This window comes from Erithacus rubecula (genome assembly GCF_903797595.1).
Source record: "Erithacus rubecula genome assembly, chromosome: 11".
In the NCBI taxonomy this organism is placed as follows: domain Eukaryota; kingdom Metazoa; phylum Chordata; class Aves; order Passeriformes; family Muscicapidae; genus Erithacus; species Erithacus rubecula.
This window is the reverse complement of record NC_136663.1, coordinates 3,704,755-3,731,065: the sequence shown is the minus strand read 5'-3', so window position 1 is coordinate 3,731,065 and position 26,311 is coordinate 3,704,755. Positions and strand designations below refer to the sequence as shown.

Below are 26,311 nucleotides of genomic sequence, written 5' to 3'. Positions count from 1 at the left end.
ATCATGCAGTGTTTGTTAAGATTTGCATAAAGGCTTCCTTCCTTCTTCAGGGCGGTTTCCTCCTGCTGATTGCTCACATTTTGGGTTCTGTTGTTCCACTCAATGGAAAGAGTAGCATTGTAGGGGAAAGGAACAAGAAGAAAGACCTGTAATTTCAAATCTAACTTGATAATTTTGTGAAAGAAGCAGTGACTGAACAGGTGTTGGGCTCTACCCTGTCCTGTGGGTCCCTGCAGCCCCTGAAGTCAGAGGAACAGCAGTAGGGACCAGCAGAGTCCCTGCACGTTGCTGCTGCCTGAGTTAGGGCAGGAGGTTTCCTTCAGACAGGGCAGGTTGGGATAATGAACACAACTCCTTTACAAGGAGTGTGGGCTGTGCTTCCTGTGCAGTTAGAGCTGAGTCTGTACTTTCCCCCTGCTCTTCCTGTTTGAGATGTGCTGTGCTTTAGAAGTTGATTGCCACATGTCCCTTTATTGTGTTGAGCAGAGGAGTGAATTTAAACCTCACCTCAGTGTGTTTCAAGCAATTTATGTTTCCATCTTGGGCACCTTAAGCCATGTGAGCAAAGACAAGGAGATAAATGCATCTTCACGCATTTTGGTGTCACGTGTGGGGAAAGTTGCACACTGTGAACTCCTGCAGAAATGATTATGAACATTCCCACTGCCAGCCAGGGGCTGGGGGTGACTCAGTCTGGAGCAGGATGGTCCCCACAGCCTGGGGCAGTGGAATGTCCCTCTGGAGTGTCCTGTCTGCCTGTGGGGTGAGTGCTGGTCTGACAGCCTTTCCTGAATCCTCCCCTTTTGCCTGGCTGTGCCTTTAAATGGGTGTAGCCCAGCTGAGCCTGTTTAATGCCCTGTTAGGGTTTGTGCCTTGTCAGCACTGGATTAGCAGCCCGAGTTTTGCAATGGCCAGTGGTTGTGGAGCTGCTGGTCCTGAAAGGCTGCATGGCTCAGACAGAGTTTATGAAGATTTTATAATTTTTAATAGAATATTTAACTAATAAAATATGTAACCAGTAAAATATTTAACAAACTTTATTTTTAACTAACTTTACTTTTAAAGAAGAAAATGCTTGACCAATGTCCTGTTTGCAAGATGTTTTATTTTTCAAGAACCTCTTAAAAGTACAGACAGTATGTGGTGGATCTTCATTTCAATCATTTGAGGTACTCATCTTAAAAGTAACAAGTTTGTTCTTAGGAAGATCTTGTTGAGAAGAAACACACTTCCATAGTTATTTTAAGTTGAAGGCATCCTTTTACAGAATTCTAATTCTGCTTTTTCAGTGAGAATCCAGAAAATGCAGTACAGAGCTGGTGTCAGCCTTGCTGGGTTTCCAGGAGTGGTGTTTCCTTGGTTTGTGTCCCTGCTGTGTGCTGTCACTGCAGGGTGTAAGCAAGGAAAGTTTTAATCTCTCCTGCTGCTCATGATGTCACTGCAGTGTTAATGAGTTTTTGTCTTTGACACAAGTAGTTTTTCAAGAAACTGGAAGAAAGTTGGTACAAGCAAAGTACTAAAAACTGCATTACATGAACCAGTAATTTAAAAACCCAGTTCAAGGTTTAGTGGTCATTGTAACACAAAACTAAAATTAAGACTGAAGCCAACATGGAGTGCAGGCTGTGATCAGACTCTCTTTGTGTTGCTCACAAACAGCAAAGCAGAGCTAAAAATCTTTCATAACCTTTTAATATCTTACTGCTTCTTGCTAGACTTCAATTTAAGCAAATTCTATTGTGGCACTTGAATTTGAAAGGAAGCTAAAAAGGGGCGAAATGTAATTTCAATCTCACCCTCAGTGTGAAGAATTTAAAAGTCCATCTTCTGACTCCCTACAAACAGCCTAATTGCTGGCTGAGCACTCACATGTCAGAAAGATAAAATAATAATTTACTGTGAGGGCCAGTGAGAGTCACCTGGGGCTCTGCTCTGTGTTTTTACTGATTAGCAAAGATAAACTGCCAGTCTCTCTCCTAAGCACCTCCAAACCTCACCAGATCCAGGCTCCAGGGGACTTCAGGGATCACAAGCTGAGCCTTTCCTGTGTTTGCCTTCTGTTGTACATGATGAGGATTAATGGCTGTTACTACCTGCAGAAAATCTTTGATCTTTATCAGAAGCAGGATCAGTGTTTACCCAGTACTGTTCTCTCTTCACTTCAACTTGCACTGAAACTGTTTGCACAGTGCTGTTGCTAACTCTAAAGTAATCCCTCTCTCCAAAGTCATTTATCACAAAATAATTTTTTACTGTGATCATTATTTTTACATACAAAAAGGAAAAAAATAAACATGGCAAAGAGAATGCCTCTGTGTCAGCCAGGCAGTAATGGATTCTTTGTGGACACTATCAGGAAATGTGTCTTTTGTTTTCCTGCACCTGTTGCTGAATTACAAATAAAATAATCCACTGCTTTATTAAATAAAAGGAGAAGCCCTAATGAAATTGTACCAGCCATTACCAGGAAATCTATTGAAAACATTCAGCAGCTGCTTCAGTCTCAGTTCACTTACACTGACAGGATTGTTCCACCCTTCTCCCTGTGCTCTGGTGAGAAGGGCACAGTGCCTTGGACCACTCTGCTCTCGCTCCCTGGGCTGGATTTGGTCAGAATCAATCATAAATGATGCTCAAAAATTAAGTATCTTGGACTTGTGGAAGTTTGTTAGAAACCACTGTCCCAGGCCCTGCATCTGAGTGTTTTGCAAACATCAGCTTATCCTGAAAGTAATAAAGCAGCTAAAAATCTCCTGTTTGATTCTGATTCTCTAGAGAGGGGTTGATCAGAAAGGTTGAGAATCAAATCAGTGAGTCCTTCTCATTAGACAAAATACCTCAGCAGCCTGAGGAATGCTCTGGGGTGAGCTGGGGGTCAGCCTGGCTCAGCAGAGTTAAATGTCACCAACTCCTTCGCTAAAGGTCTCTGAGAGAATTGATCCATCTCTGCTGTATTTAAAAGTCAACACATCTATCACAGCAGAGCTGGTGAGGAGGTGGAGACTCTTTCCCAGGACAGACTGTAATTCCTAACAAGAGCTGCCTCGTTCTAAAGGAGTCCAGCCATTGTCTGTGCTAAACCTTGCATGAAAACCACTGAGAAGTTGCATCTCAACTGCTTTGGATCTTGGGAAATGTTTGATACAGACTTTCTTGTACAAAGAGTGTTACAAAGGATGGTGTTCAAACATGCCTCATTCAAGGTTTGGTTTTAAAAATGTATGAGAAGTAGCTGGATGAAATGTCAGCCAAGGAGGAAGGGATACAGCCCCCCTTTCCCACAGCAGCTGGGAAAGGGCAGAAGGAGCAGTGGGAAGACATTCAGGTCCTGAGCACTGAGTGTGAGCAGGAAATTACCTCCAGAATCCATCTCCTGTTCTGGTTTTCTAGTGGCTCAAATTTGTGGATCTGCTGTGAATTTATGAAGAGTTTAGATTCCAGTGTAAGTAAGGCAAACACAAGCATTCTATAACTCAAGGAAATAATACATATAGAACTTTCCTATTGGAAAATTTGATCTAAGTCAGGGTAAGGCAAATTCTAGGGATGAGAGGGAAGAATCTGTCCCTGTTACAAACAGCTGGGCTGTGTCATCTAGTCAGGCCCATCAGGACCAAGAGCTCTTTTAGGCTCTGGGACAGCCAGAGAAGGTGAGTATGATCTTTGTCCTCACCACAGCCTCTCCAGGGAGGGAACAGGCATGCACAAACTGAGACTTACATTTTCCACAGTGGTATTTTTTCCAGATGTTTTTCAGGTATATTTTATGCTAAAGACTGATCTGCATTAATACTCACTTGTGCTTTACCAGTAATTACTTAACTTAAAAGAATATATAGAAGTAATCATATCTTCCTGCAAAGAAAAAAACCCAGAAAATTATACTGGGAGGAATATCAGTAAGACCACTATAAAATTTTATTGCAGGAAAAACATTTTAGCAGTGAAGTTATTTGAATATTTTTTCACTAATATATGTACATTTGTTCTCATGAGGTCACCCTAGACTCTCAAAGTTAAAAATCAAAATCATAAAGAACTTTGAAATGCCTGATACAAAAATCTAAAGGTGGCCAAACCTTTTTGTGATTTCCTCTTTGACTGGAAGTGTTGTGTATGAGTGTTTGAGTCCACTCCTAATTTCAACTATTACTGGCATGTTGTAAACACTTCTTTCATTACGTTATTCCAAAATGCTTCAGAAGTATCTGGGGGATATTTCTAGGAAAGCAAGCTTACAGTAATGAGTCATGAAGTTCTTTCCTTAACCACTGAGCAGATCTTTCTTCCCCCACCTCAGAGATCAGAGCTGTTCACAGCAGATCAAAGGAGGAGTTAAGGCCAATTCAATTTGTGGGCTGCAGGAGCCTGGAACTCTGTCAAGGTGACAGGACAAGTTCTGATGGTTAATTCTGAGACCCAGACACCTTTCCCCAGGTGTGCAGAGCTGGCACGTGGCACACACCCCCTGAATAGGGAGCAGGTGATAACATGAGAGTTTTTATTTGCCCATTTCCACTTGATTTGGTCAGCACGGCCCAGGAGATGTTATTTCACTTGGAAGAGGAAATGTAATTGAAATCAGTGAAACCCACTGCATTAACTTTTTAAAACCCTGTGCAGGGCTTGGCTGCCCTGTGATGCCCCAGTGCAGGCTCTGCTCTCCCCATCACACTGTGCACACCCCACTCAGGTACAACAGGACTTCATTAGCTCTTTTAATCACTGATAACACACAAGTGGTCAGGAGTCAATCTGTTTAGTTAATGGGTCCTTTAATTTTTTTGCTATATTAATAAAAAAGTGATCCAATTTATCTGTTTCCTTATGGAGTAACTATTCAGATTTAAGAAGCAAATACACCATATCCATGAACTGTTTATCAATGCACTCATGATGATGTATATATTTGCACAATCTGAAAAATTGGTATCTTCATCCAAAATGCTGACGCTGGAAGGATGTGAACCAATTTAGGATAGAAAAAAAAAATTCTCTTACCCTCATTTTCTCTGAGCAGGCTGGGAAGACAATCAAATCTATAAAGTCCTTGAGAGGAAAGAGGTTGAGTTGTAACTTCTTCCATGCTCAATCAGCCACGAGCTGCAGTCCATCCTCCAGAGAGGCAGCGGGAAGGGAGACACGGCACCGGCTCCTCCGAGGGGTTTACAGAGTTATTAATGGGCATTTCACATCAGCTCTGGGAGCACACCAACACTCTCCTGCCTCTTCAGCTTAAAACTGCTCCACTTCTGGAGCACAGAGAGGTTTAACATTAAGGCATCCATACAGCTCTGGTGTTTGCTTTCATTTAATAAAGATCAATTTACTCAAATACATGGAATGTTGGCACAAAACTAAAGCTTCTGTGGAACAGCTACCAATCATACACAAATACTCCGTGAGGTCCTCTCGACTTGCATTTCTCTGATAGATACACCACAACATGGCTTCAATAATACAAACTGAATGCTGGATCAAATCTCTAAATAATAAGTAGCAGTTAAAGTAAATGGTTTGCTTTATTTGTAAATTATGTACAGAATACATTTTTTTTTTTTAAATTATGATGGAGCAGGAGAAAGAAAACAGCCATCATTTCCAAACCATGCTGCTTCCTTCACCTGCTGGAGATGACATCTCTCTCTGCACTGGATGCACAAAACCATTTGGATTTCCTCAGTTGCTGGCACACAGGCTGGAGAAACAGAGAACACTGCAGCCAAATTCAGCACTACCAGCTCCTCTACTGTCAGCAAAATACTTCTGCTAAAACTAGTTTTCTCAGGAAAGTTCTCACAATCTTTTGAAAACAAAATCAAGAAAAATATCAAGAAGGCTGTGGGGCTAAGAAGGGCTTTACCTAACTATCAGATGAGGATAACTAGGAATAATCTGAGATTTGGTCATTCAACTTTTACCTGGTTTACAAAAGCAAGTTTGAGAAGCTAAACTAATTGACCAGTTATGCAAGTACCAGAAAATGATGTCTTTCGTTATGTTTGAGGACAATCTGGGCAATCTATCAATCAATAAAAAACTTGTCAAATTGATAAAACTTCTGTAAATGGATATTAATGATTAACATAGTACCGAGTAATCAAGTTAATGGTTAAAAAAAATGAAGGAACTAGATATAAAACTGTTTGGTAACATGGATATTTCAGCAAACAAATATGCTACTGTATGGTCTATGTTTTGGTGATCAGCCAACAAAGAAAATCCAACCATTTGCACATACTTAGTCCCAAACCACAGTGAGTTATGATTTTCCATGTGAAGGCCCACTTTCGGTATCTTCCTCCTCTTCCTCCTCACAATCCCCTTCATCTGTTTGCTGTTCCAGTTCCTCTTTTGTGATCATTTCAAAGTCGTTTCCATTGCCACTACTGTGCTGGGACCTGTCATCTTCGCGCCTGTCACTGTCAGTGTCTGAATGTCGCTCTCCTCCTGAGCCGTCTGTTCCCGAGTTCCTTGTGCCTTCTGTTTTCCCATCCTCCTCTTCCTTCTTCTCACTATCTGATTTCTCCTCGCTGTCGTATTTTTGCTGCTTTTTGGATTCTGCTTTTTCCTCTTTCTTTAAGTCTGCTTTTGGTCCTTTGTATTCGTGTGTGTACAGGGGCCTGAAGGAGTCAATGAATCCCACATCTGCTGTGAGGTTTGGCAGGAACCAGAAGTGATGCCTTCCTCCAGTGATGAGCCAGATGATAAGGAAAAGGATGCAGCGAGCTGTGTGAAAACGAGGGAAAGTTTGGATTTTGTTATAGACACACACAGCACACAACCATGCTGTAAGAGATGTTCACTGCTAATGCTCACCCCTGGCCAGGGACTGGGGGATGCTGGGGGGAAACAACTCATTCCACCATAGCTCTGTGGAGCAGTTTGTTCTTACCATGTCTCCTCCACCCCACTAACAATGCATCTTATCTCTGATTTAGCTCTTAACCCCTCTGCCACAGAAAACTGTAAAATCCTGGTGACACCATTCTCGCCTCGAATGTGTTTGTGTGTGCAGTTCTGGGTACATTCTGCACTATTCTGTAGGAACAGAGGCAGTAAATGCATCTGCACTACACAGGAAACACCAACAGGTGATAGGAGCCTGAGCTCTCTCCCCCCGTGGCACAACTGTGACACCCGCTGGCCGCAGGGAAGCGCGCACAGCATCCGCCCGGCTGCGCTGAATGAACCGTGTCCGGGGAAGCGGCGCCGCCCAGCTCCGAGCTCGGGAAGAGCCGCGCTGTGCCTCCGGCCCAGACCCCGCCCGCCCACACTCACCGACGGCCAGGAGCAGAATACTGGCGACAAAGCAGCCGGCGCCCACGCTGAGGTAATAAACACCGACACGCATCTCGGCTGGCCAGAGCGGGAACAGGGTGGCGGCTATAACGGCAATCACTGAGCAGGGAGGGCAGGACAGAGCCACGAGAAGGATCATTAGTTTTTCCTGGTTCATGCTGCCTTAGATTCATTAAACATCTATACTATTTTAGATTAAAAAATACAATTTGCTGATTTGTCTTATTCTACAAATAAAAGTTCTAGGGTCAGAAATATATCACACATAACAGATTTGATATTTTTACATAACCCACATGTGCCCACTGGTTAAGGCAACTGAAATAAACAACTTGTGTCTACTCTGACTTACCAAGTACAAGTCCCATGGCAAAAGTTTTAAAGTGAACGGGGTCATAGATCCACACATAGACCTACAACAGAAATGATGTGGTTTACACTCAGAACAAGCTCTCTGATAAACATCTCCTGTATTCCCTCACCCAAACACTCACTGCCAGGCTGCAATGCTTGGTGCTGAACAAAAGGCTTCTGGTCAGCACCCGGGCAGGGCAAGGGGTCGTGATTCCTAGGAAGGGTAACTGACAGGTGATGCAATCCTGAGAAAAACAATCAGAACTGATGGGAAAAGGAAAGATTCTGAAATATCACTGAATCAAGGATTGCTTGTATCTTTCTTTATTCATTAATGTTGTTCAGCATGAAGAAAAAAAAAAATTAAGAAGTTTTCCAAGTCCACTAAGTGGAAACAAAAAGTCCTGTGAGCTGTGAAGAAAAAACACCCAGACTGAACAGCTGGAACATTCACTGCAGGCCCTGTGCTGGGCTCAGATCAGAGCTACTGCACCCTCTGTCCCACAGCACTGTTACCTCTACATTTACAGTTGCAACTCTCAGAGCCAAATGTTTGTGTGAGAACTGTGGATTCATTTGAATCTGAGCTGCTCAGCCATTAATGAAAAACTTCTTGATAAAGTGCAGGATTTTCTGGACTAGAAAAATCTGTGGGTATTTTTTTTCTTAGCAAACGAAACAGTTTGAATTTGGGCTTCTGTGAAAATAAGCTGGTGGTTTCTATAAACCAGCAACCTTCATTGCAGATGTGTCAGTCCCAACTACCAGAAGGGCACCTGGAAGGCAGTGGTGATTCCCTGTAATGCAATAAATATTTAACATTCTGCTTCTCACAGAGTGCCAAAGTTAACTGTGTTCAGGTGCAGCTGCTGCCAGTCAGCTGTTCTGTGAGCCCAAGCAAGCTAAAGACTGGGCAACAAGTGTGTGATATCCAGTTTGTAAATGCAAAATAATGAAGGAAAGCTCTAATGCAAATACAAGAGAATTGGCTCTGAATTAGCTACTACTTAAAAAAAGCTCTTGTGAATTACAGTTGTTAGAAAATGCCAGCTCATTAATAAACAGAGAAGTAACTGATGTTAAGACAAGCAGTAAATACTGTGATATTGCAGATGCTGTGCTGCAGCTTCATCTGGAATAGGCACTTCATGTAAAGATGACAAGTAGGATCAGAGCTGGTGTGACTCCATATGAGATGGGATGAAACAGAGCAAAGCAAGTATAGAAGAACTGAGAAAGGTAAAATCAAAATACAAAGGGGAAACACATTTTCTGCACAAGTGATTTATTTACAGAAGTTGCTGCCATGTATGTTCTAAAACCAAAGGAACACAAGAATCCTGGGGGAGACTCCAGTACAGCCACACACATCATCAACACAGTACAGTAAACTTACCACTCATCCCAAACTTGAGAAGCACAAATGTGACTCTGCACATTACAGAGCTGGTAAATTCTTTGTCTTCCAGAACAGCAAAGCACATAGAAGTATTCAAGGCCACCATTTCAGTGGTAATAGCAGGATAAGCATTCAGGAATACCTCACAAAAGGGCCACCTGTCTGCTCAGGTCACAAAGCCAAGCAGGTATTTTTTATTTGCACTCCTGCAATTGAACATGGTGTTCTGGAAGGCTTGTTTGGCTCAGAACAATCCTGGCATGGCAGTGGCTGTGGGATAAGCTGGGCTGGAGGGACCTCAGGAATCTCTGTCCCATCCTCCTGTCCTAGGCAGGGCCAGCCCCTGAATCCATCCTGAGGACAAACATTTCATCTCATGGCCACCAACACCTCAAATACTGGTAAGGAAGTTTTATTTGGAATTTTTTAGAAGTTACTGTTCTCTATTTACCTCTCTTCAATTCCTTGAAATGTCTGAAAATCTGGTTTTAAGATCAGCCATCACTCTGCCATTAATTTTTCTTTCAGTGTGTCAAGGAGGAGTTTGCAGAAATCCAGTAAATTAAGCTATTGTCTGACAATAGCATAGTGACAACCAAAGTTGAAAAGCATCAATAAATCTTACCTCATTTCCATCCAAGAAAACTTGGTCTTCATGTGGCTCAAGTTTAAATTTTCTCTTAGTTTCTTTTTTCTTGGGTGTTCCTGGGGTGTCATCCTGAGGACAAACATAAATATTTTATCTATACCTAATATATTATATATAAAAATCACTATATATTAAATATATATATATATGAATAATTATATATAAAATTTACAAAAAATTAATGGCTAAATTTCTATATTTAAAATTGTAAATTATTTTTAATATGTATTTTTATTTAATTTATAGTATCTGTTAATATATTTAATCTGCTAACTTTTCACAAACTTAACATCATGTTCACACGTTTTTGGTTTTTTTTGAAGTAAAGATACTTTATTTCCTCCTGTACTTATTCATTACCAACTATTACCTGAAAAATCAAGGAAAATTTTAAATAAAGAGAAATCTCATTTTTAGTGTCTAAGGATTAGACTATGACTTCAGGATTACACTGTGTCATCAAATGCCCAGCAAAGCTGGGCTGGTATTAACAGGAAGTCTGTACAGGGATCAAAAACAGGGACCAACACTTCACCTTCACTGACTTTGTTAGAATTATTTGCTATTTTAGTGCCTCTTTCCCAAATGGACATCCTGGCAGAACCAGTTTCTGCCCATTTATTCTTTGTCCTCAATCTCTTTTTGGATCTTGTGCTTCCTCTTCTCTGTCTCCTGTTTGCTTCTCTTTGCTTACTTCGTTGTGAGAAATTAACTCTGATTTTGATCCTGTGTTTCATTTAAGTTCCTACCCACTGGCTTACATAATGCACTAAATATCTGTTCAATAAATAATCATTAATTTAAAAATTAACATACATTTAATAATGTACCTCCCTTGACAGGGGATTGGAGGAGTTTTTACTTTTAGAATCAGCATTTTGAAGTACCTCAGGGTTTGGGTAATCTTACCCTGGGCTGGGACTGCAGTGGGATTGTTCTGTTTATAATCCTTTTATTCTCCATTAGGGTTTCTTCTGACACCCAGACCTTTGTAGACAAGACTGTAACTCCCAATAGATGTGCCATTGTTTCACTCAGGAATGCCTGAATGGGAATAACTTTGGACCACTATCCTACTAACTCTCACTGATTCAGAGCACTGTATGCAGAAGAAGAACCATATTCACTCATCAAATTTCTCCTGCAGTTTCCCAATATTTTAGAAATTCTGTTCTGCTAATAATAATTAAGTAATAAGACCAATCAGGAGTGAAAACAAAGCCAAACCACATTAAAACCTGGCCAGCAGTAGTAGTTTACAGCTGGAAGCTCAAGTGCAAGGAAGCAGGATGCAGGCAGTCAGGGAGTGCTGTTACACAGCCAGTTACAGGCCCCACATACCAAATGTGACATTCCAGACATTCCTGTTACCAAACACTGCAAAACTCTTTGTTTCACTGGTGCAGCTGCACTGGTTTGGATGTTTGGTCACATGCACATGTGTCATTCTATGGTAACTGATGTACAAAGCCTCCCTGCCTGCTGCCACTGGAGAGAAACAGGTTTTGATCAACTCAGCCCACATTAAAAGATGACAAGGTACAGACACAAAGGCCAACTGAAGCCTCTTTTTTGATCTAGACCAAAATAAGACCAATTCAAAAGGTAAAAAAAAAAAAAAAAAAAAAAAAAGGCAGCATATTTTAGAGATGAAAACAGGGGACAAAAAAGCAAAGCATATTTTAGAATAACCAACTTTTGAGCCAGTGCAATCTTAACAATCTGCTGATGGTATTTGTTACAGGTTTTTATCTTCTCTTACACATAGTACTTACCTTCTTACACTCATCTTTTTCACCATCTTTCTTCTTTTCCTTTTCTTTCTCCTTCTTAGTTTTTTCATCTTTGCCACTTTCCTTCTTGCTCTTTTTCTCCTCTTCTTTCCCACTCTCAGCCTTTCCTTTTTCCTTTTCTTTCTTGGTATCCTTGTCAGGTTTCATTTTCATCACTTTCAATGCTCGATGAAAGAACTGTTTTTTCAGGAGTCTTAAAAGGAAAAAAGTTTAATGATTCATTTAAGTGCAGTTGTGAGAACAACACTGACATTCAATTATGTTCTTAGATACCATTCTAGATCACCTCTCTAACATAATCATGACCAGCATGACTGAAAGGCAAGGTCACCATCACCTATTCTATTTACAGCTGCACACACCAGACCTACTTACCTCATGTCTTCCCTGTTGCTTTGCTTTTTTTGGTTCACCTGTTCAAAACTGGGTAAAAAACTGTACTTTTCTGAGGCAGCATTTTGCAGATATGAATGAACACACAAGATACAGGATACAGCAAGCCACCAGATCCATTTAATTAGCCTTCCCATTAATGCAATTCCTTCAATATTTATTTTCAAGTTCATGCCAAGCTATTTCATAGCAAAACTAAGGAAGTGGACATACAGCTCACTGAGATCACTGCTAAGTGATGCACAATGAACAGAACTGCTCTGTTGAAACTGTGGTACCTATGCCAAATGGTCCCTTCCTGTCAGCTACAAACAGACCTTATTGCAAGTGCATACATTATCTATTTATGTATGGAGATATAAAGATAAATATATGGTCAGCAGGGAGCCAGCATTTGGTATTCTTAAGGTTGTCACCAACTAGAAACATCCTTGAAAGGAGCACACCTGAATTCCCAAGCAGAACAAAATCCTGTTCCTCAGACAGCAGGGACAGAGAGATTTGAGTGCACTGACCCTACTAACTTCAAATATTGTCAAAATTCAGGAAACTCCTTTGTTTCACTTTCTTGCCCCAAGCAGTGTAGTGAAAGTCTGAAGGAGTTTTGGGAACAAGAACAATGAAACTACATCATTTCCACCCTCAAACACAGCAATATAAAACAATCATTATTTTTGCATACAACCACTGAAGTTCTAGGATGCACAAAGCCCAAGTTACATTGGTTCCTAAATAACTAAGGCATCTGCACAACTACAGGCATTAGTGACACTGAAGAAGCAGCCTGGGTCATACCTGTTGCAGTAATCAACTACAGACTCTCGAGTTGTAAAGAGAGCCTCCTCCCCTTTCTTTGCCTTTGCCCATTTAGAATCCAGGAGGCAATCCACAGCTTTTGAAGCTAGAGGAAAAAAAATTGAATTAAAATGCATTAACATTATTTTTAACATTTAGTCTATGTTCCTTGATACACAATAACCAGTTCTGGTGATGTTCCACATCCTTTCAATCTTTCAAGTAAGACTAGTCACTATTCTGTAACACATTCCTCTTGACATCACACACCTTTAAATCACAGAGTGAAAAGTTTATTGCATTGACTCCATGCTAGTGAGATTAATTTTATGGCTTCCTAATACCTAGATAAGTTTTCAAAACTGAACTGTAAGATTAGTACCTATTGATAAAATATTATTAATAAAAATAAAACAGCCTCTCCCACCCTCCAAGTGCAATGTTAGAAGAAACCAGAATTCTTTGGTTAAAAGCAACCCTACCAATAAAATAATCCACTCGGTGGCCCATCATGTTGGTGGATTTTGTTGGACAGTTGAAGCGCAGGTATTTAGCAACAGCCTTCTCCTCCTTGAATGGCTCACCAACTTCCTACAGTGGGAAAAGGCAAAAATTATTAATACAGCTTAAACACATTAAAAAATTACCCATTTAGGCTTAAAAAAATCAGCTGTTGCAAAGTCTTATTTATTTCACGGCAATATATAAATCATAAATAAAATATAAAGGATGTGAAAAGAGGTAAAGTAATTTTTCCTGAGAACTTTCTGTCTACATGAAGGAAAAAAGCAGCAAATCTCAAGTTAGATGAACTGAAGGTTAGCAGGGAGGCAGTTGTAAGACACACAGCTGGGATGGAAACAGCTGTGAAGCTGGGAACAAAGGAAAAACAGGGTGAGGAATGAGTGTGTGTGAAATGACAGCAATGCAGGCACTCTGACAGAACACAGAGCAGCTCAGATTTCACACAAGAAGGAGAAAACCATGTTGAAGCTGAAAGATTTGGCTACTTTCTTTGCCCACTGCAAGACTACAGAATGAGACTTTAGAGGACCCTTGAGGAGATTCTTCCAATCTACAGGATTGGAAGCACAGCAGGATGGAAATAAACACCAAACCCAATGCTTTATGAGAAGGGAGCCCTTAGTCTGCACACATTCACAAATTCTGTGCTTCTATCACCTTGCAGAGAGGGAACAGAACTCTGAGATGTGTAAGGCAGAAGGATGGAGATGGGCATTTTCAGTTATGTATTAAGATCTAATATTTGCAAGCAGGGAATAGAAAAACTTTCTAATGTTCCTGCTTCACAAAAACATAACTGAAAAAAACATAGGTTGGGATATTAATCTGACTTATGCTAACTTCCTCAAAATTCTCTCCTGTAATTTCTTTTAATTCATAAGGTTTAATTCTCCAACCCCCCCTTGCTACTTGTGGTTCACTAATACAGAAACACCAGCACAGCTTTCCACATTGCAGTGCCATTTCTGTACCTGTTCCTCTCATGTTGCCTGAAGAAAGAGATTATATAAACCACAAATCAGACTGGTCAGTTACAGGAATAAAAGTTACAGAGCCTATTTAAAGACCTAATTTTCCTAAAGGTCAATAAACATATACAACCTCCATTACTGATTTTAAGATGTATAATTATAATACAGCATGTTAAATGGAAATGCAAGGTCAAATAGATGTGGTCACACCAGAATAAAAGCTTCAGATGGTAAGATTTGTTAATTTTCAACAGTTTGAACAGCTAACTTTCAAAACCAACTAGTTAATCAGTATCCTTCTAGAGGAGATTGTTGCTTTTCCTATCTGAGGACAATTTTGAAGAGAATAACACAAGGGATGTCCAAATGACCCAAAGACTCCACAGTCATTAGTTCTGAGGACTTTTTTAAAAAGTCTAAATCTTCCATATGAAAGCAGAAATAAGTTCACTCACCAGGTAGTTTCAAAAGCATCTGCCCAAATTAGGCCAGATGATCCTAACAGTTCTCAAATAGATATTACCTCCTCCTGCATGTTCAATGCTTTTTTATTTATAAATTTTTAAAATCTGTATTGAACATGAGATAAGAAATCTTTCCCTGACAGTGCACATACATGTTCTGTGGTTTCAGGTCCTCCTGGTACAGTTGTACTGGTAACTAAATCAAACCAAACCACCAAACTTGGTACCAGAGTAACTGAACAGCAGCAAAAGGGGCTCCAGGGCACTGAAATAAAACAAGTGACTGTGTCCCATCATTGCCACATGGGATATGGCACCAGGAGACTGGGGACTGCAGCACTGTGTGTGAAATGCTGCTTTTCTAGCAATTCCTGTCAGCAAATGAAATTTGGACAATTCACAGGATGGACAGTAAAACAGACAGAGAAACTGCAGATATTCACATCACTGTTAATTCCTCTGCTAAGGTGGTTTTTCTCCTTCTTCCTAAAATATTTATGATCCTGCTGGATCATGTGATGCACTACACAGGCAGGGGCTGGTACCAGGAGATTTTTTTTTTTTAATTGTTCCTTTCTCTCTATTGCTTTGTTCATGAAGGATAGTTTCATAACAACCCAAACAAAAAAAAGCTTCCCAATGAGAGAGACTGCCACAGTTTAACAGAGCTCATTCTGAGAAAGTGTCCCCTGCAATTTAATCCCCATTTTCCATCCTATTTTCAATCCTTTTGTTTGCAGAGCCAGGCTTCTGTTAAAGTATGAAAATAGATGAATGACAGAAAATAATATATTCCATCAATAAATGAAATCAACCAAAGCAATGCCAAGTTCATTACCCTTTACCATTACCATAATCCATTACCATTGCAACTTTTTGGAGTTGCAATTTAAACAAATTTTGTGTTCAGTTTGTAAAGTAACCCATGTTGTCACTAGACAGTATGTAAAATTTAGAGATTTACAATCTCTGGTAACTTACAAACTCTGGCCATTAAAAATAAAATCAAACCAAATTTCTTACTTGTCTAGACAGAAGAACTCCACCTACTGACAGGAAAAGCAGTGCTCAGCCTTGTGACTTGAGAGAAATGCAAACACATTCTAAATTTTTAAGAATAATTCTCAATCACAATTCAAATTCAAACCCAGGGACCTTCCAGACTCCCTGAAGTGAAGGGAAAGTCCTGGTCAAATTTACCATTATCTACAAATCAAAGTACAGCAAAGTCCTTTCTTGACTTCAATGCATGGATGTAGTTCCCAGTTAATTCAACCCCCAGCTGGGACTGCAGCACCAGAGAGGCCTGAACACATCACAAATAACATCTGAACTGAGCCATTGAAACTTGTGTGTCCATGAGCTTCCTACTCCCCCTCAGCTCTACCCAAACATGATTTATTCAGGTTTTCCTACTCCTGGAACACTGAATGGATGACAAAAGGGCAGAGCACATTTCTGGTTTGAAAACTGCACTCATTTTATTCCCTCTTTGTGTCACAGTTGCAAGAAGACAGGCATGACCCAAGACAGGACAATTTCCTTCCACGACCTGGTAACATAACCAGAGTTTCTGCAAAATCAGAAGAGAGTAAATGATGAGTGTCACTAGCAAGACAAGTTATTCTGTGTGCAGCCAAATGCATTACAAGGATTTATGCTCCTATTTCAAACAGGTCATCAAAATTCTTTTATTTCAATGAAACAGGTATCTAGTTGATTTCATTGCTCTTAGATTTTCAGAACACCATCCCTCAAAGCAGACTGCTGAAGCCTAATAATTTATACAGTTTTCAGATAAGGTAAAGAAGAAATTTAAGCACATTTATCATGTGGTGCCTGTTTTTCAAGCTGAGAGTCTACATCAAAAATGACAGTGTGTCAGCCCAGGTTCCATTCCACACACCTCTCCTCATTATACAGACACTACAACTGCATTAGCCTTCTCTCCTCTGAAAGTGCTGAGCACATCACAGCTTGGGCAGAACTGCAGGATTGTCTTTTTCCCTTCCCTGTTGACTGTCAGGACCTCAGAGAGGATGTTCAGTGGCAGGGGACTGTGTGCTGCTGAGATATTTGCACTTTGTAAAATAAACCAATGTGCCAAAGACAAAGAAAAAGCACACAAACTGTCATGAGTGAAGTGGGTAGGGGGAAACAAACACACCAGGGTGTTAGGACTTGTTCTTAGGACATCCTTGTTTGCTTCAGTGACTAGCAAACATAAACTTGCCTGACTCCTGCACTGATGACCAGTGCAAGGACTGCCCCAAGTCTCTTAAAAGAAACTGTGGCAGAGCCATGTGGAGAAACCAGTTCTTCTGGATTACCCTGGCCATGTGCTGGCCACAAAACATTAACTTTTCTTTACAGAAAAAGATTAGCAGATGTTTTTCAGTCCAGTATATACCCTATGAAAACATAAGTATCTGTTTTTTTCCCTCTTTCTTTTCAACCATTGCTAATTTTTTTGAGCAAAACATACAGAACTCTATAAACATACAGAGTTCAAAAACAGATCCAAGGAACAACGTACAGTATTTTGAAGCCAAAACACACCAGCTTCATTCCCCTTCCAACCCCAGACCAGCTGGTTTAACTTTTTCCCTTCCCAGCTCCAAAAATGTAAGTCAAGATTTCCAAAAGACTGTCTCTTGTTTTAATGACAACTCAGGCTGCTACTTTTAATTCCCATTTTTCCACTTTTGTTCTTTTGTTCCCTTGATCTTTGTTTCTTCCTCCTCTATCAGCTGATACCACTCAGCTTTCAAAGATAAGATGTAATTTAATAATTTTCCTTTGTTATCATCCCACTCATCTTTACTAGACTTTATTAAGGAAATAAAGCCAAATGGACAAACTGGACTAAAATATGCACTACTGGAAAACCATTGCATTGTTCTTCCTGCAGATCTTTTTCAAAGTCACACAAAACTGAAGCACAGGAACAGCAACACAGCTGTTGCATTTTCCTTCCAGCAGAACCCAAATCAGGACAGGACCCAACTGTGGGCTACAACAGTTAGTTGTAATGACTAGTTATGTCATTGATAAAGTTAATGTTTAGTAGATGTCCTTCATCAGAAGAATCTCAGAGCTTGAATCAAAGGAAAAAGTCAACAAGGAAAGTACCTGTCATTAATGGCACTGATGCCACCTCAGCCATCAATTTGCAGTGAGACATTGGCTCCCAAACTGCCCAGGAGCTGTTTTCTCTCTTTTCAGGAGCACTATTTATGTGCATTAATTAACATTTCTGGAGTGCAGGACATAGCAACAAGGTGCAAGGCAAGCACTGTTAATCCCAACGCAAAGATCAGCCCAAAACCTGCCACGGGCAGACTAAAACTGTGCATGTGGAATGCAGCCAAGGTAATGAAAACTTAATGCCTATTTAACAGTCAAACTGCAGAGCTGCCAGCACAGTGCCACGTGTTACCCAGCCCAGTGCCTGTCACAGGAAACAACACTGAACATTCTGTGGTTAAGTGAATACTTCAGGATACATATGGAAAAAAATATAGTTCCAAGATATGAAATAGCTTTGATCAGGTTGCTGGAGTAACAGGCATTCAAAGCCATCACCCACCTTTTGAGATGTATTTTGTCTAAAATAAAAAGATTAAACTAGCCATTAGACAAGATTTGTTGTTTTCCTGTCACTAAGTCCTTTATACTCAGCAAGTATTCTTGATTTCAGACACTTGAATCACATGGGAGCCACTGGGTAAGCAATCTGCATCCTACAGACCAGCCTCTCTTCACTACTGCACGTCTGAATTCATCTCCGTGTTGATTACAGTTAAATTACCATCGGGAATGACACTTGGAGAATTTTATCTCTGAAATATCTCTGTTCAAACTTCTGAAGTTAAAATTTCTGCAACTTTTTTGTAACTTTCAGAGGAAGAGTGTAAGCTATGCAACACACATTGGGCAATGTGTCTTTTGATGAAAGTGCATTCCATAACACAGATCCTTCCTGTGACTGCTTCCGATGGGAAACATGGAGCAGAACTTTGAACTATTTTTGAGCATTTTTTCATGTCTAACTATCTGACCTAACTACCACGATTCTGATCTTGAAGGCAGGCATAAAATCCTACAAAAATTAATTCCAAACCCAGGTTCTGTGCCCATGGTTTTTCTAACTGAACTCCATTAAATCAGACTCTTCCACAGATAAACACATCAGCTTCTCCCAAAAACCTCACTCCTGTCAAGAAATACAGCTCTGTTTAATGACAGCAGGTTATTTAGATGTCAGGCTTGCATACACTATGATAAATAATCTCTTTAGAGGGCCAACATCACTTTATATTAAATACACACTGCTAAAACACTTGAAGCACCTACGAATAAAAAAATCCCACACTTCATTTTAAAAGAAGACACTTGCAGCATGAGCCAGAAAAACGTGATAATAATATTGCAAATATGCCTGTAAAGTTCAAAAAGCTTAAGAAAAATTAAACCCAAAATTAACTACCAAGAAAAGCGTGAGTTGCTTTATTCACTGAACAATTAAGAACACCCCTTGGGCATTCACCAGTATTCTTTGTTCACTGTCTTGTCTTTCCATTGTTGCTGACCTGCACTAGGAACCTATGAAGATACACATTTATTTGCATAATTATATCACAAATTTAGGCCAGGACCTTAAGTGTTAAAACCCAGACATTGATTTAATTACTGTGAAATACTTTTACTCCTAACAGGCTGAAAACTAAGTATGTGCTTAACTGCTTGCAAGACCACAGCCTTGGGTGTTATACAAACATTAAATTACATTTAAATTTGGTTTGATGGGTGCTCTATTGTCATCCTTGGAAAGGGACAGCCTATAAAAATCTCAAAAAGAGAATAATTCTGTGATGTTTTGCAATAGGGCTCGTTCAACAAGATTTTGATTAATTACTCCTTGCATTTCTCCCCCTACCTTGCTAATTTGAATTAAAGGGAAAAAAGGAACCTTTACAGGTACAGGCAGATCTCCATCTTCCTGGGGGAAGGGAAAGTGGGCTGGGAAAGGGAAGGGTGAGAAAGGAAAGAGGGCAGCCAAGCAGAAGGGTGACATATGAAGCAAGCATTGTTGAATGGCTCTGTGATCTCTCCCGTGAATATTATCTGCTCTTACAGCAGAGCAATAAACTCCAAACAAACATTACTTAGGCTGAGTGTTGATAACACATAACAGTAACCAGCGTTATGGTCACCGATACGGTAAGCACGCCCAAAACATGCATTAAAAACTCTATAAAACTCCCTGTAAAAATTACACCTCGACACACCAGGCTCCCAGGTAAGTGAAAACACCGAAGCATCCCTCAGTTTGCCTCTCAGTGCCACCACACAATTATCACTACATTTTAACACGATCTCAAAGCCGATTAGGTCTATTTATAGGCGTGCCTGTTTGTTTATGTTTTCCAGACACAAATTTCCTTTCCTTCCCACATCATTTCCTGGCTGGGGCACGTTTGCTTTAAAGATGCTTTTACCATCTGTCCCACGTCTTCTGGGCCGGACACGCTGGGGAAGGTGCAGCTCCCGGGTGTTTTGGTGTTACCCGCACTGAGCTATTGTTCGACAATGATAACGGGGGAGATTCTGAATACAACACGGCGATTAAAAAGAGGGAGCAGCTCCAAATGTCATTTTTTGGTCATGAAGAGCAGAAGAACTTCTGAGGGCGCAGAGCCCATGGGGATGAAGCGGGGGCGCCTCGGATGTGCCGGGGGCCCTCAGCCGGCTGCCCTCAGCCCCGAAACGCTCCTACTTGTTCCCCGCTCTGTTTTCACAGCGTTTACCAACCCGCTAGAAAATTCTGAGGAGAACCTGCCAGTCCGGGCTCCGGCCCCGGCCTGAGGAGCTCCCGGTGCCCCAAGACTGGGGCGCTCTCCTCGCTCATCGCGGGCCACCCGCAGCCGCCGCCTCGCAACAGCGTGGGGCGGGAAGGCCGCGGGGGAAGCCGCGACAAGCAGGGAGAGCGGGAACCACCGGGCGGGGAGCGAGAGATAGAGAGGAGGGGGAGTCTTGGGTACCTGGACGCGCTTCCTGTGCCGCCGCCGCTCCGCCATGTTGTCGCCGTCCGCTCCGCCGGTGACGCGCGCAGGGGGGGGCGGCGGCCTCGCGAGAGGCGGCGGGAGCGGGCGGAGGGGCGGGGAGGGGGCGCGCCCGCGGCGCCTCCGCCCATCGCCGCCCCCCGCCCTCAGCGGCGCTCCTCGGTCTCTCACTGTCCGTCTGCGTGATTCAGCGACCCGTCTCGGTCCCTCACTGTCCGTCTGCGTGATTCAGCGACCCGCCGCGGTCCCTCACTGTCCTTCTGCGTGCTTCAGCGACCCGTCTCGGTCCCTCACCGTCGTTCAGTGTCCCTCAGCCCCTCAGCGACCCGCCGCGGTCCCTCACTGTCCCTGTCCGTCACTGTCCGTGCCTCAGCGACCTGCCTCGATCCTTCACTGTCTGTTTCCGTCCCTCTCCGTGCCTCAGCGATCCGCCTCGGTCCCTCATCGTCCCTCAGCGCTTCAGCAAGCGGCCTCGGTCCCTCACCGTCCCTCAGTGTCCCTCAGCGCCTCAGTAACCCACCTCGGTCCCTCAGTGCCTCATCCATCTCTCAGCGCCTCTGTCCATCACCGCCTCGCATACAGCGCCCTGACTCGGTCCCTTAGCCCCCTTCATCCCGACTCGGTCCTTCAGCCCCTCTCATCTCGTCCCTGTCCCTCATTTTCTTCATCCCGCCTCAGCGCCTCCCCCAGCCCTCATCCCGCCTCAGCCCTCCACCACCCCACTCAGCCCACGCCAGCCCCTCAGCCCTCACCATGTCCACTCGGTTCCTCAGCCCCTCACCGACCCCGCCTCACTGCCCTCCCTTCACACAATCTCAGCATTGTTAGAGCCTGGAGGGACCTCTGGAGATCATCCAGTCCAATCCCCCGCCAAGGCACCCAGACAGGTGACACAGGAACGTGTCCAGGTGAGTTTGGAATGTCTCTACAGAGGGAGACTCCACAAACTACCTGGACAGCCTGCTCGAGTGCTCTGCCACCCTCAATGCAAAGAAATTAATCCTCATGTTGAGGTGGAACTTCTTGTGTTTTACTTGAAGGTCATTGCTCCTTGTCCTGTCACACCACTGAAAGGAGCCCCTCAGCTGCTCTCCCCCCTCAGCCCTTGACCAGCCCTTGACCTTGCTCCAGCTCTGGCTGTAAAAATCTGTGTTTTAAGTTTTGACACACCGAAATAGGATGTAAGGCCTTAAAGATGCTCAATACAGCACCTTTGTTAACTGGTATTTATTTAAACAAACTAATTGCTCAGACCTCATATACTTACAGAATTAGATTCAGAAAGCAACCTATATAAAGCAGAAGGGCCTTTTGCCAGAGGTTGTCCCACATACTTGTGCTATGAGATCACTGGAGTTAGCAAAGCTATAATCATTTATTCTGGCTCTGTGTTTCCAAACCACACCCTGGCACTTTGAGATGGAAAAGTATGTGCAGTGCTGCATTGTCTTGTCCAGTCCCCTCAAATCTTGTTGCTCTTTCTGTTCCTACAATTTGGAACTCTCAGATTGAAAATTGGGCAATTAAGAACCTAAAACCGCTTCCAACAGCATATTTGCCCCTCAGTTTCATTGCCAGGTTTTGTGCTCTTTCTGGTACGACATCTTTTTCTGTTGAATGTTTTCCTTTTGCTGTTGCTGGGCAGAAAATCCATACAAGTTATAAATTAAGCTGACTGACTGCAGAGTGAGTGAACTAGAAAAGTGTAATTCAAAAGATGAACTTCTAGGTAGAGGGAATTGAAGTTTTTATGGTTACAATAAAACAATGCCTCATAAAAAGCAGGCAGACTGCATTTATTAAAAATTACATGCTTTAGGTTGGCAATCATTTTAACAGCTATTTCATGTTCTTGACTTACAGTAACATAAAAGCACATCTGACATGGAGGCTTTCTTGCAGAAGAAGTTTCAGCCATCTGTAACTTACAGATTGCTAATAATACACGATGGCTGCAGTGAGGGCTTTGGCACAGTGCAGCTCTGACCCCTCTGCTCTGCCTGCACAGGCACAAGCTGAACTTCAGCTGTGAAACTCTCCCTGCTCCATGGCAGATGCACTCTGGCCTCCTCCTGAAGGGTGTAATTACCTCCTGATGGGTCATCATCCCTCATACTTCTACTTTCAGGCTCTTTTAACATCTTAAGTCTTACTCCTCTATACCTCTGTCCCTTTGAATCTATTGCTGCTTCACAAACCCTCCTTAATGCTCAGCTCTTCATTTTGCAGGGGTTTTTCTGGCATAGTATGTTATCTGCAGTACATCAAGCTATTTGCTGGCAGAAAAGCACCTTGGATATCTGGTTAATGTCTTTTTTTTTCTTCTTTTTTTATTTTTTTTTAATTTTTTTTTTTTTTTCGCGCAGAAATTTTAATTCATCTTTGTGAAACACTAAATTGCACGAGCTCTTCCCAGGACAGCTGGGCATGGAGCAGAACAGGGAGCAAACCCATCACTCGAAGCAGATCTCTAAGAAAGGACTGAGGGATGGAAAATGTGCAAGGGAATGTGTAAGGTGCTGGATGGTGAATCCCCACCACTCTGGAGCACACAGAAGATCATGACTGAAGCACACATGGAACAAGTATATTCTCAATCATGAGAATGGCTGAGCAGGAGAGAAGCAAGTGGCTGAATTCCAAGAAAGCCATGGAGTGGAAGAGAAGGTTCAAACAGCTTGTGTTTAAGGTTAGTGTCTGTCAGCTGTGGGGCAGGCTGCAAAAAGAAGCATTGCAGCACCAGGCAGTGAAGACACAGCCCATAAAGGGCCAACTGCCATTGTGATTATTGTAGATCCAGAGTTACTGTTGAGAAGGATGTTGCATACAAGTGGAGTGGTTTCCTCTTTCAACTGAAGCCAAACCAACAGCATTTCATTAACTTCATTTCCCTCTTCTTTACCCCAGCTGTGTGATCTAATACAGCAGTATGGATGCTGTAAGCTTGGTTCAAAAACCAGCTGGATACTGATGGAACAAAAATACATCACAAACTACCATTAAATATAGACATCACCTCAGTTTGTCTGGAAATAAAGGAATTATCCTGAATGCATTATTGCTTTGTTCCTTTGCTCTGATTTAGGTATCTTCTCTTGGCCCCTGGGCAGGACACTGAGTTAGGTGGTGTTTTACTCTTTGTGGTACATATATTCTTATACCCTTATATTCACTTATTCCTGTCAATTTATTGGCCTTTATGCTATGTCTCATTTATTTGTGTTCAGTCATCCTGGATCCAGAAAATTATGTGGGGTTACCACAGCTATAGCTACACCAGAAAGACAAGGCCACATGCTGGAATGGAATTACTGGCAAGCATGTCACTAATTACCTGGGGAGTCACAGGCTTTCTGCAAAACAGACCAGAGAGACACTTCAAGTCAAAGCAAGTGTCAGTTCTGAATAAACAAACTTGCAAGAAGCTTTTCCTCTGAACACACAGATAATCCTTCTGGATTTGGAGGGAGGGAAGAATAGGAAGGGAAGGAAGGGAAGGGAAGGGAAGGGAAGGGAAGGGAAGGGAAGGGAAGGGAAGGGAAGGGAAGGGAAGGGAAGGGAAGGGAAGGGAAGGGAAGGGAAGGGAAGGGAAGGGAAGGGAAGGGAAGGGAAGGGAAGGGAAGGGAAGGGAAGGGAAGGGAAGGGAAGGGAAGGGAAGGGAAGGGAAGGGAAGGGAAGGGAAGGGAAGGGAAGGGAAGGGAAGGGAAGGGAAGGGAAGGGAGGAAGGGAGGAAGGGAGGAAGGGAGGAAGGGAGGAAGGGAGGAAGGGAGGAAGGGAGGAAGGGAGGAAGGGAGGAAGGGAGGAAGGGAGGAAGGGAGGAAGGGAGGAAGGGAGGAAGGGAGGAAGGCATTTCCCCATCAGTCTATTAGGAGCCATTCCTTGATTATGTACAGATGGTAGGATGCTGCAGGCTCTGGAGTGACCTTCCTTTTCATCTAGTGAGCTTCAACACTGAATGGGCTCAGAATATAAAGAATATGGGCCTTGTACTGCACAGCATCACATACTGTCAAGACAGGTTCAGATAAAATCCACCCCCAAATACATGAGTCACAACTCAGAAACATATTCCAATGTAGACATATCCTGAGTCACTTCCATCTCAAAAGCTTATAAATATTTAGTTAGCCACTTAGCTTTTAATTTAGCAGAACAACAAAGGTTTATTAGACAGATCTGCATAATTATTTTTCACTAAGAAAGTTCTTAAATACTTCCACTCTTGCAAGTTCCTTTTCATTTCTATACAACCCAGTATTATTAGGTATATATAACTGACAAAAATCCTAATTGAACTATAAAATAATTTCTCTGGTTCTTCTGTAATTATTTGCACCTATTTCTAATACTGACTTTGTTCATTGTAAGAATATAATTTCATTTAAGCAGTAACTGGAGGGTAACTGAATACTTCTCTCCTGATATGGGCTGGCACATCAGCTCTTTCTAAAGACCACTGTCAATCAGACCATGCTGGAGTCGGTGAGGATGTACCACATGAAAAATACACCACATAAATGAAAAATACATCAATACATTTTCTGGAAGAACTAGCTCAGGTTCTGGGGAAAAGTCTGGATAAAAAAGGTTTGCTTATATATCTGTTTTTGCCAGTGTCAGGAGGGGATAATAAGAGTTACAATATTTAAGGTATAGCCTTTAAAATAGTACCTGTTATTGTTTTATAAAATCATAAATTTGTTATGATTACAAGTGTTTGAGTTAAAAATATTTTTTATCTAAGGATGCAAGTCTTGAGTTTACATCCCTCCATTTAACAGGTTGAACTAGAAGCCAGCAAGTGCTTTATAGACCATCTTCCAGTGCAGAATGTTCAGGGAGTGTTGGAGTCCCACAAATCCCAGTGCTCCTCTAGCAAAGCTGTTGGAACCTTGGAACTGAAAGATAATCAGCAAAGATTGGCTGATGAGCCAAGGCTGCAGCAAAGGACCAGGTTGGTTTGGTGCTTTCTTCTTTTCCATGGTCAGTGGTATTTTTTCTGTTTTGCCATTTTGGTTGGTTGATCTTGGTGTCAGTAATTCACACACACAGATGCTGTATTTGTTTTTAAATTTTCAATAAATCAAAGTGTGTATTCATGTCTTTGCTGTGCTATAGGGAAAAATACTGCATCATTCTCCATGCAACATAATCAACAGATTCTTCTTTACTTTGGGCTGAATTAAAGATTTGCATCCTTACCTTACAGGTAAAACTGGTGGTTTAAGAAGAGCATGGGGATAGTTGCAGAACTAATGTCTGTCTGGAAAAACCAGACTTGGGTAATCTTGGGGATGGGACAAAGGAAAGGACAGCATAAGAGCCAAATCAACAGAGTGGTTCTTGTGGCCTCAGTACAGGTGATAGGAGGAGCAAAGCCTTCCCAAAGAAAAGAGCCTGGCAACTGCAATAACCCCCCAAAGCCTAAACAAATGAGAAAGGAGAGGTGAGCTTTTCTCTCAATATAGCATATATTATTGTACTGAAATTGCCATAGCAATAAAGCTGCAGCTATTTATGATAGCATGAAGAGCTAATCAAAACCAACCATCAGAGGCAGCTGAACCCTGATGAACACAAGGGTTTGGAACTGGATGATCT

The 26,311-nt window shown here is 42.0% G+C and overlaps 1 protein-coding gene and 1 long non-coding RNA gene across 2 annotated transcripts; one reads left to right on the top strand and one right to left on the bottom strand.

The window, feature by feature from the left end:
- Window positions 1–5,295: 5,295 nt before the first annotated feature.
- Window positions 5,296–20,832, bottom strand: SEC62 (SEC62 homolog, preprotein translocation factor). Its single transcript, XM_079315434.1, has 8 exons — window positions 20,690–20,832; window positions 13,168–13,276; window positions 12,686–12,791; window positions 11,480–11,690; window positions 9,681–9,773; window positions 7,655–7,715; window positions 7,282–7,401; window positions 5,296–6,729 (listed from the first exon to the last, which is right to left on the bottom strand). The coding sequence occupies exons 1-8, from the start codon at window positions 20,723–20,725 to the stop codon at window positions 6,263–6,265; spliced, it is 1,203 nt and encodes a 400-aa protein (XP_079171560.1). The 5' UTR covers window positions 20,726–20,832; the 3' UTR covers window positions 5,296–6,262.
- Window positions 20,833–21,594: 762 nt separating this feature from the next.
- On the top strand, window positions 21,595–24,143 carry LOC306806576. The gene is made up of 3 exons (XR_013775500.1): window positions 21,595–21,618; window positions 23,077–23,399; window positions 23,938–24,143. It is a non-coding gene; the product is annotated as an uncharacterized lncRNA (long non-coding RNA).
- The last annotated feature ends 2,168 nt before the right edge of the window (window positions 24,144–26,311 follow it).

What these genes read in the sequence shown, in the direction of transcription:
- SEC62 (XM_079315434.1), bottom strand. Translation starts at nt 20,725, where the DNA reads ATGGCGGAGCGGCGGCGGCACAGGAAGCGCGTCCAG. An exon ending in GGCACAGGAAGCGCGTCCAG is followed by an intron (nt 13,277 to 20,689) that starts GTACCCAAGACT and finishes TTCCCACTGTAG; the next exon opens with GAAGTTGGTGAGCCATTCAA. An exon ending in TATTCTGCTCCTGGCCGTCG is followed by an intron (nt 6,730 to 7,281) that starts GTGAGTGTGGGC and finishes GTTTTCACACAG; the next exon opens with CTCGCTGCATCCTTTTCCTT.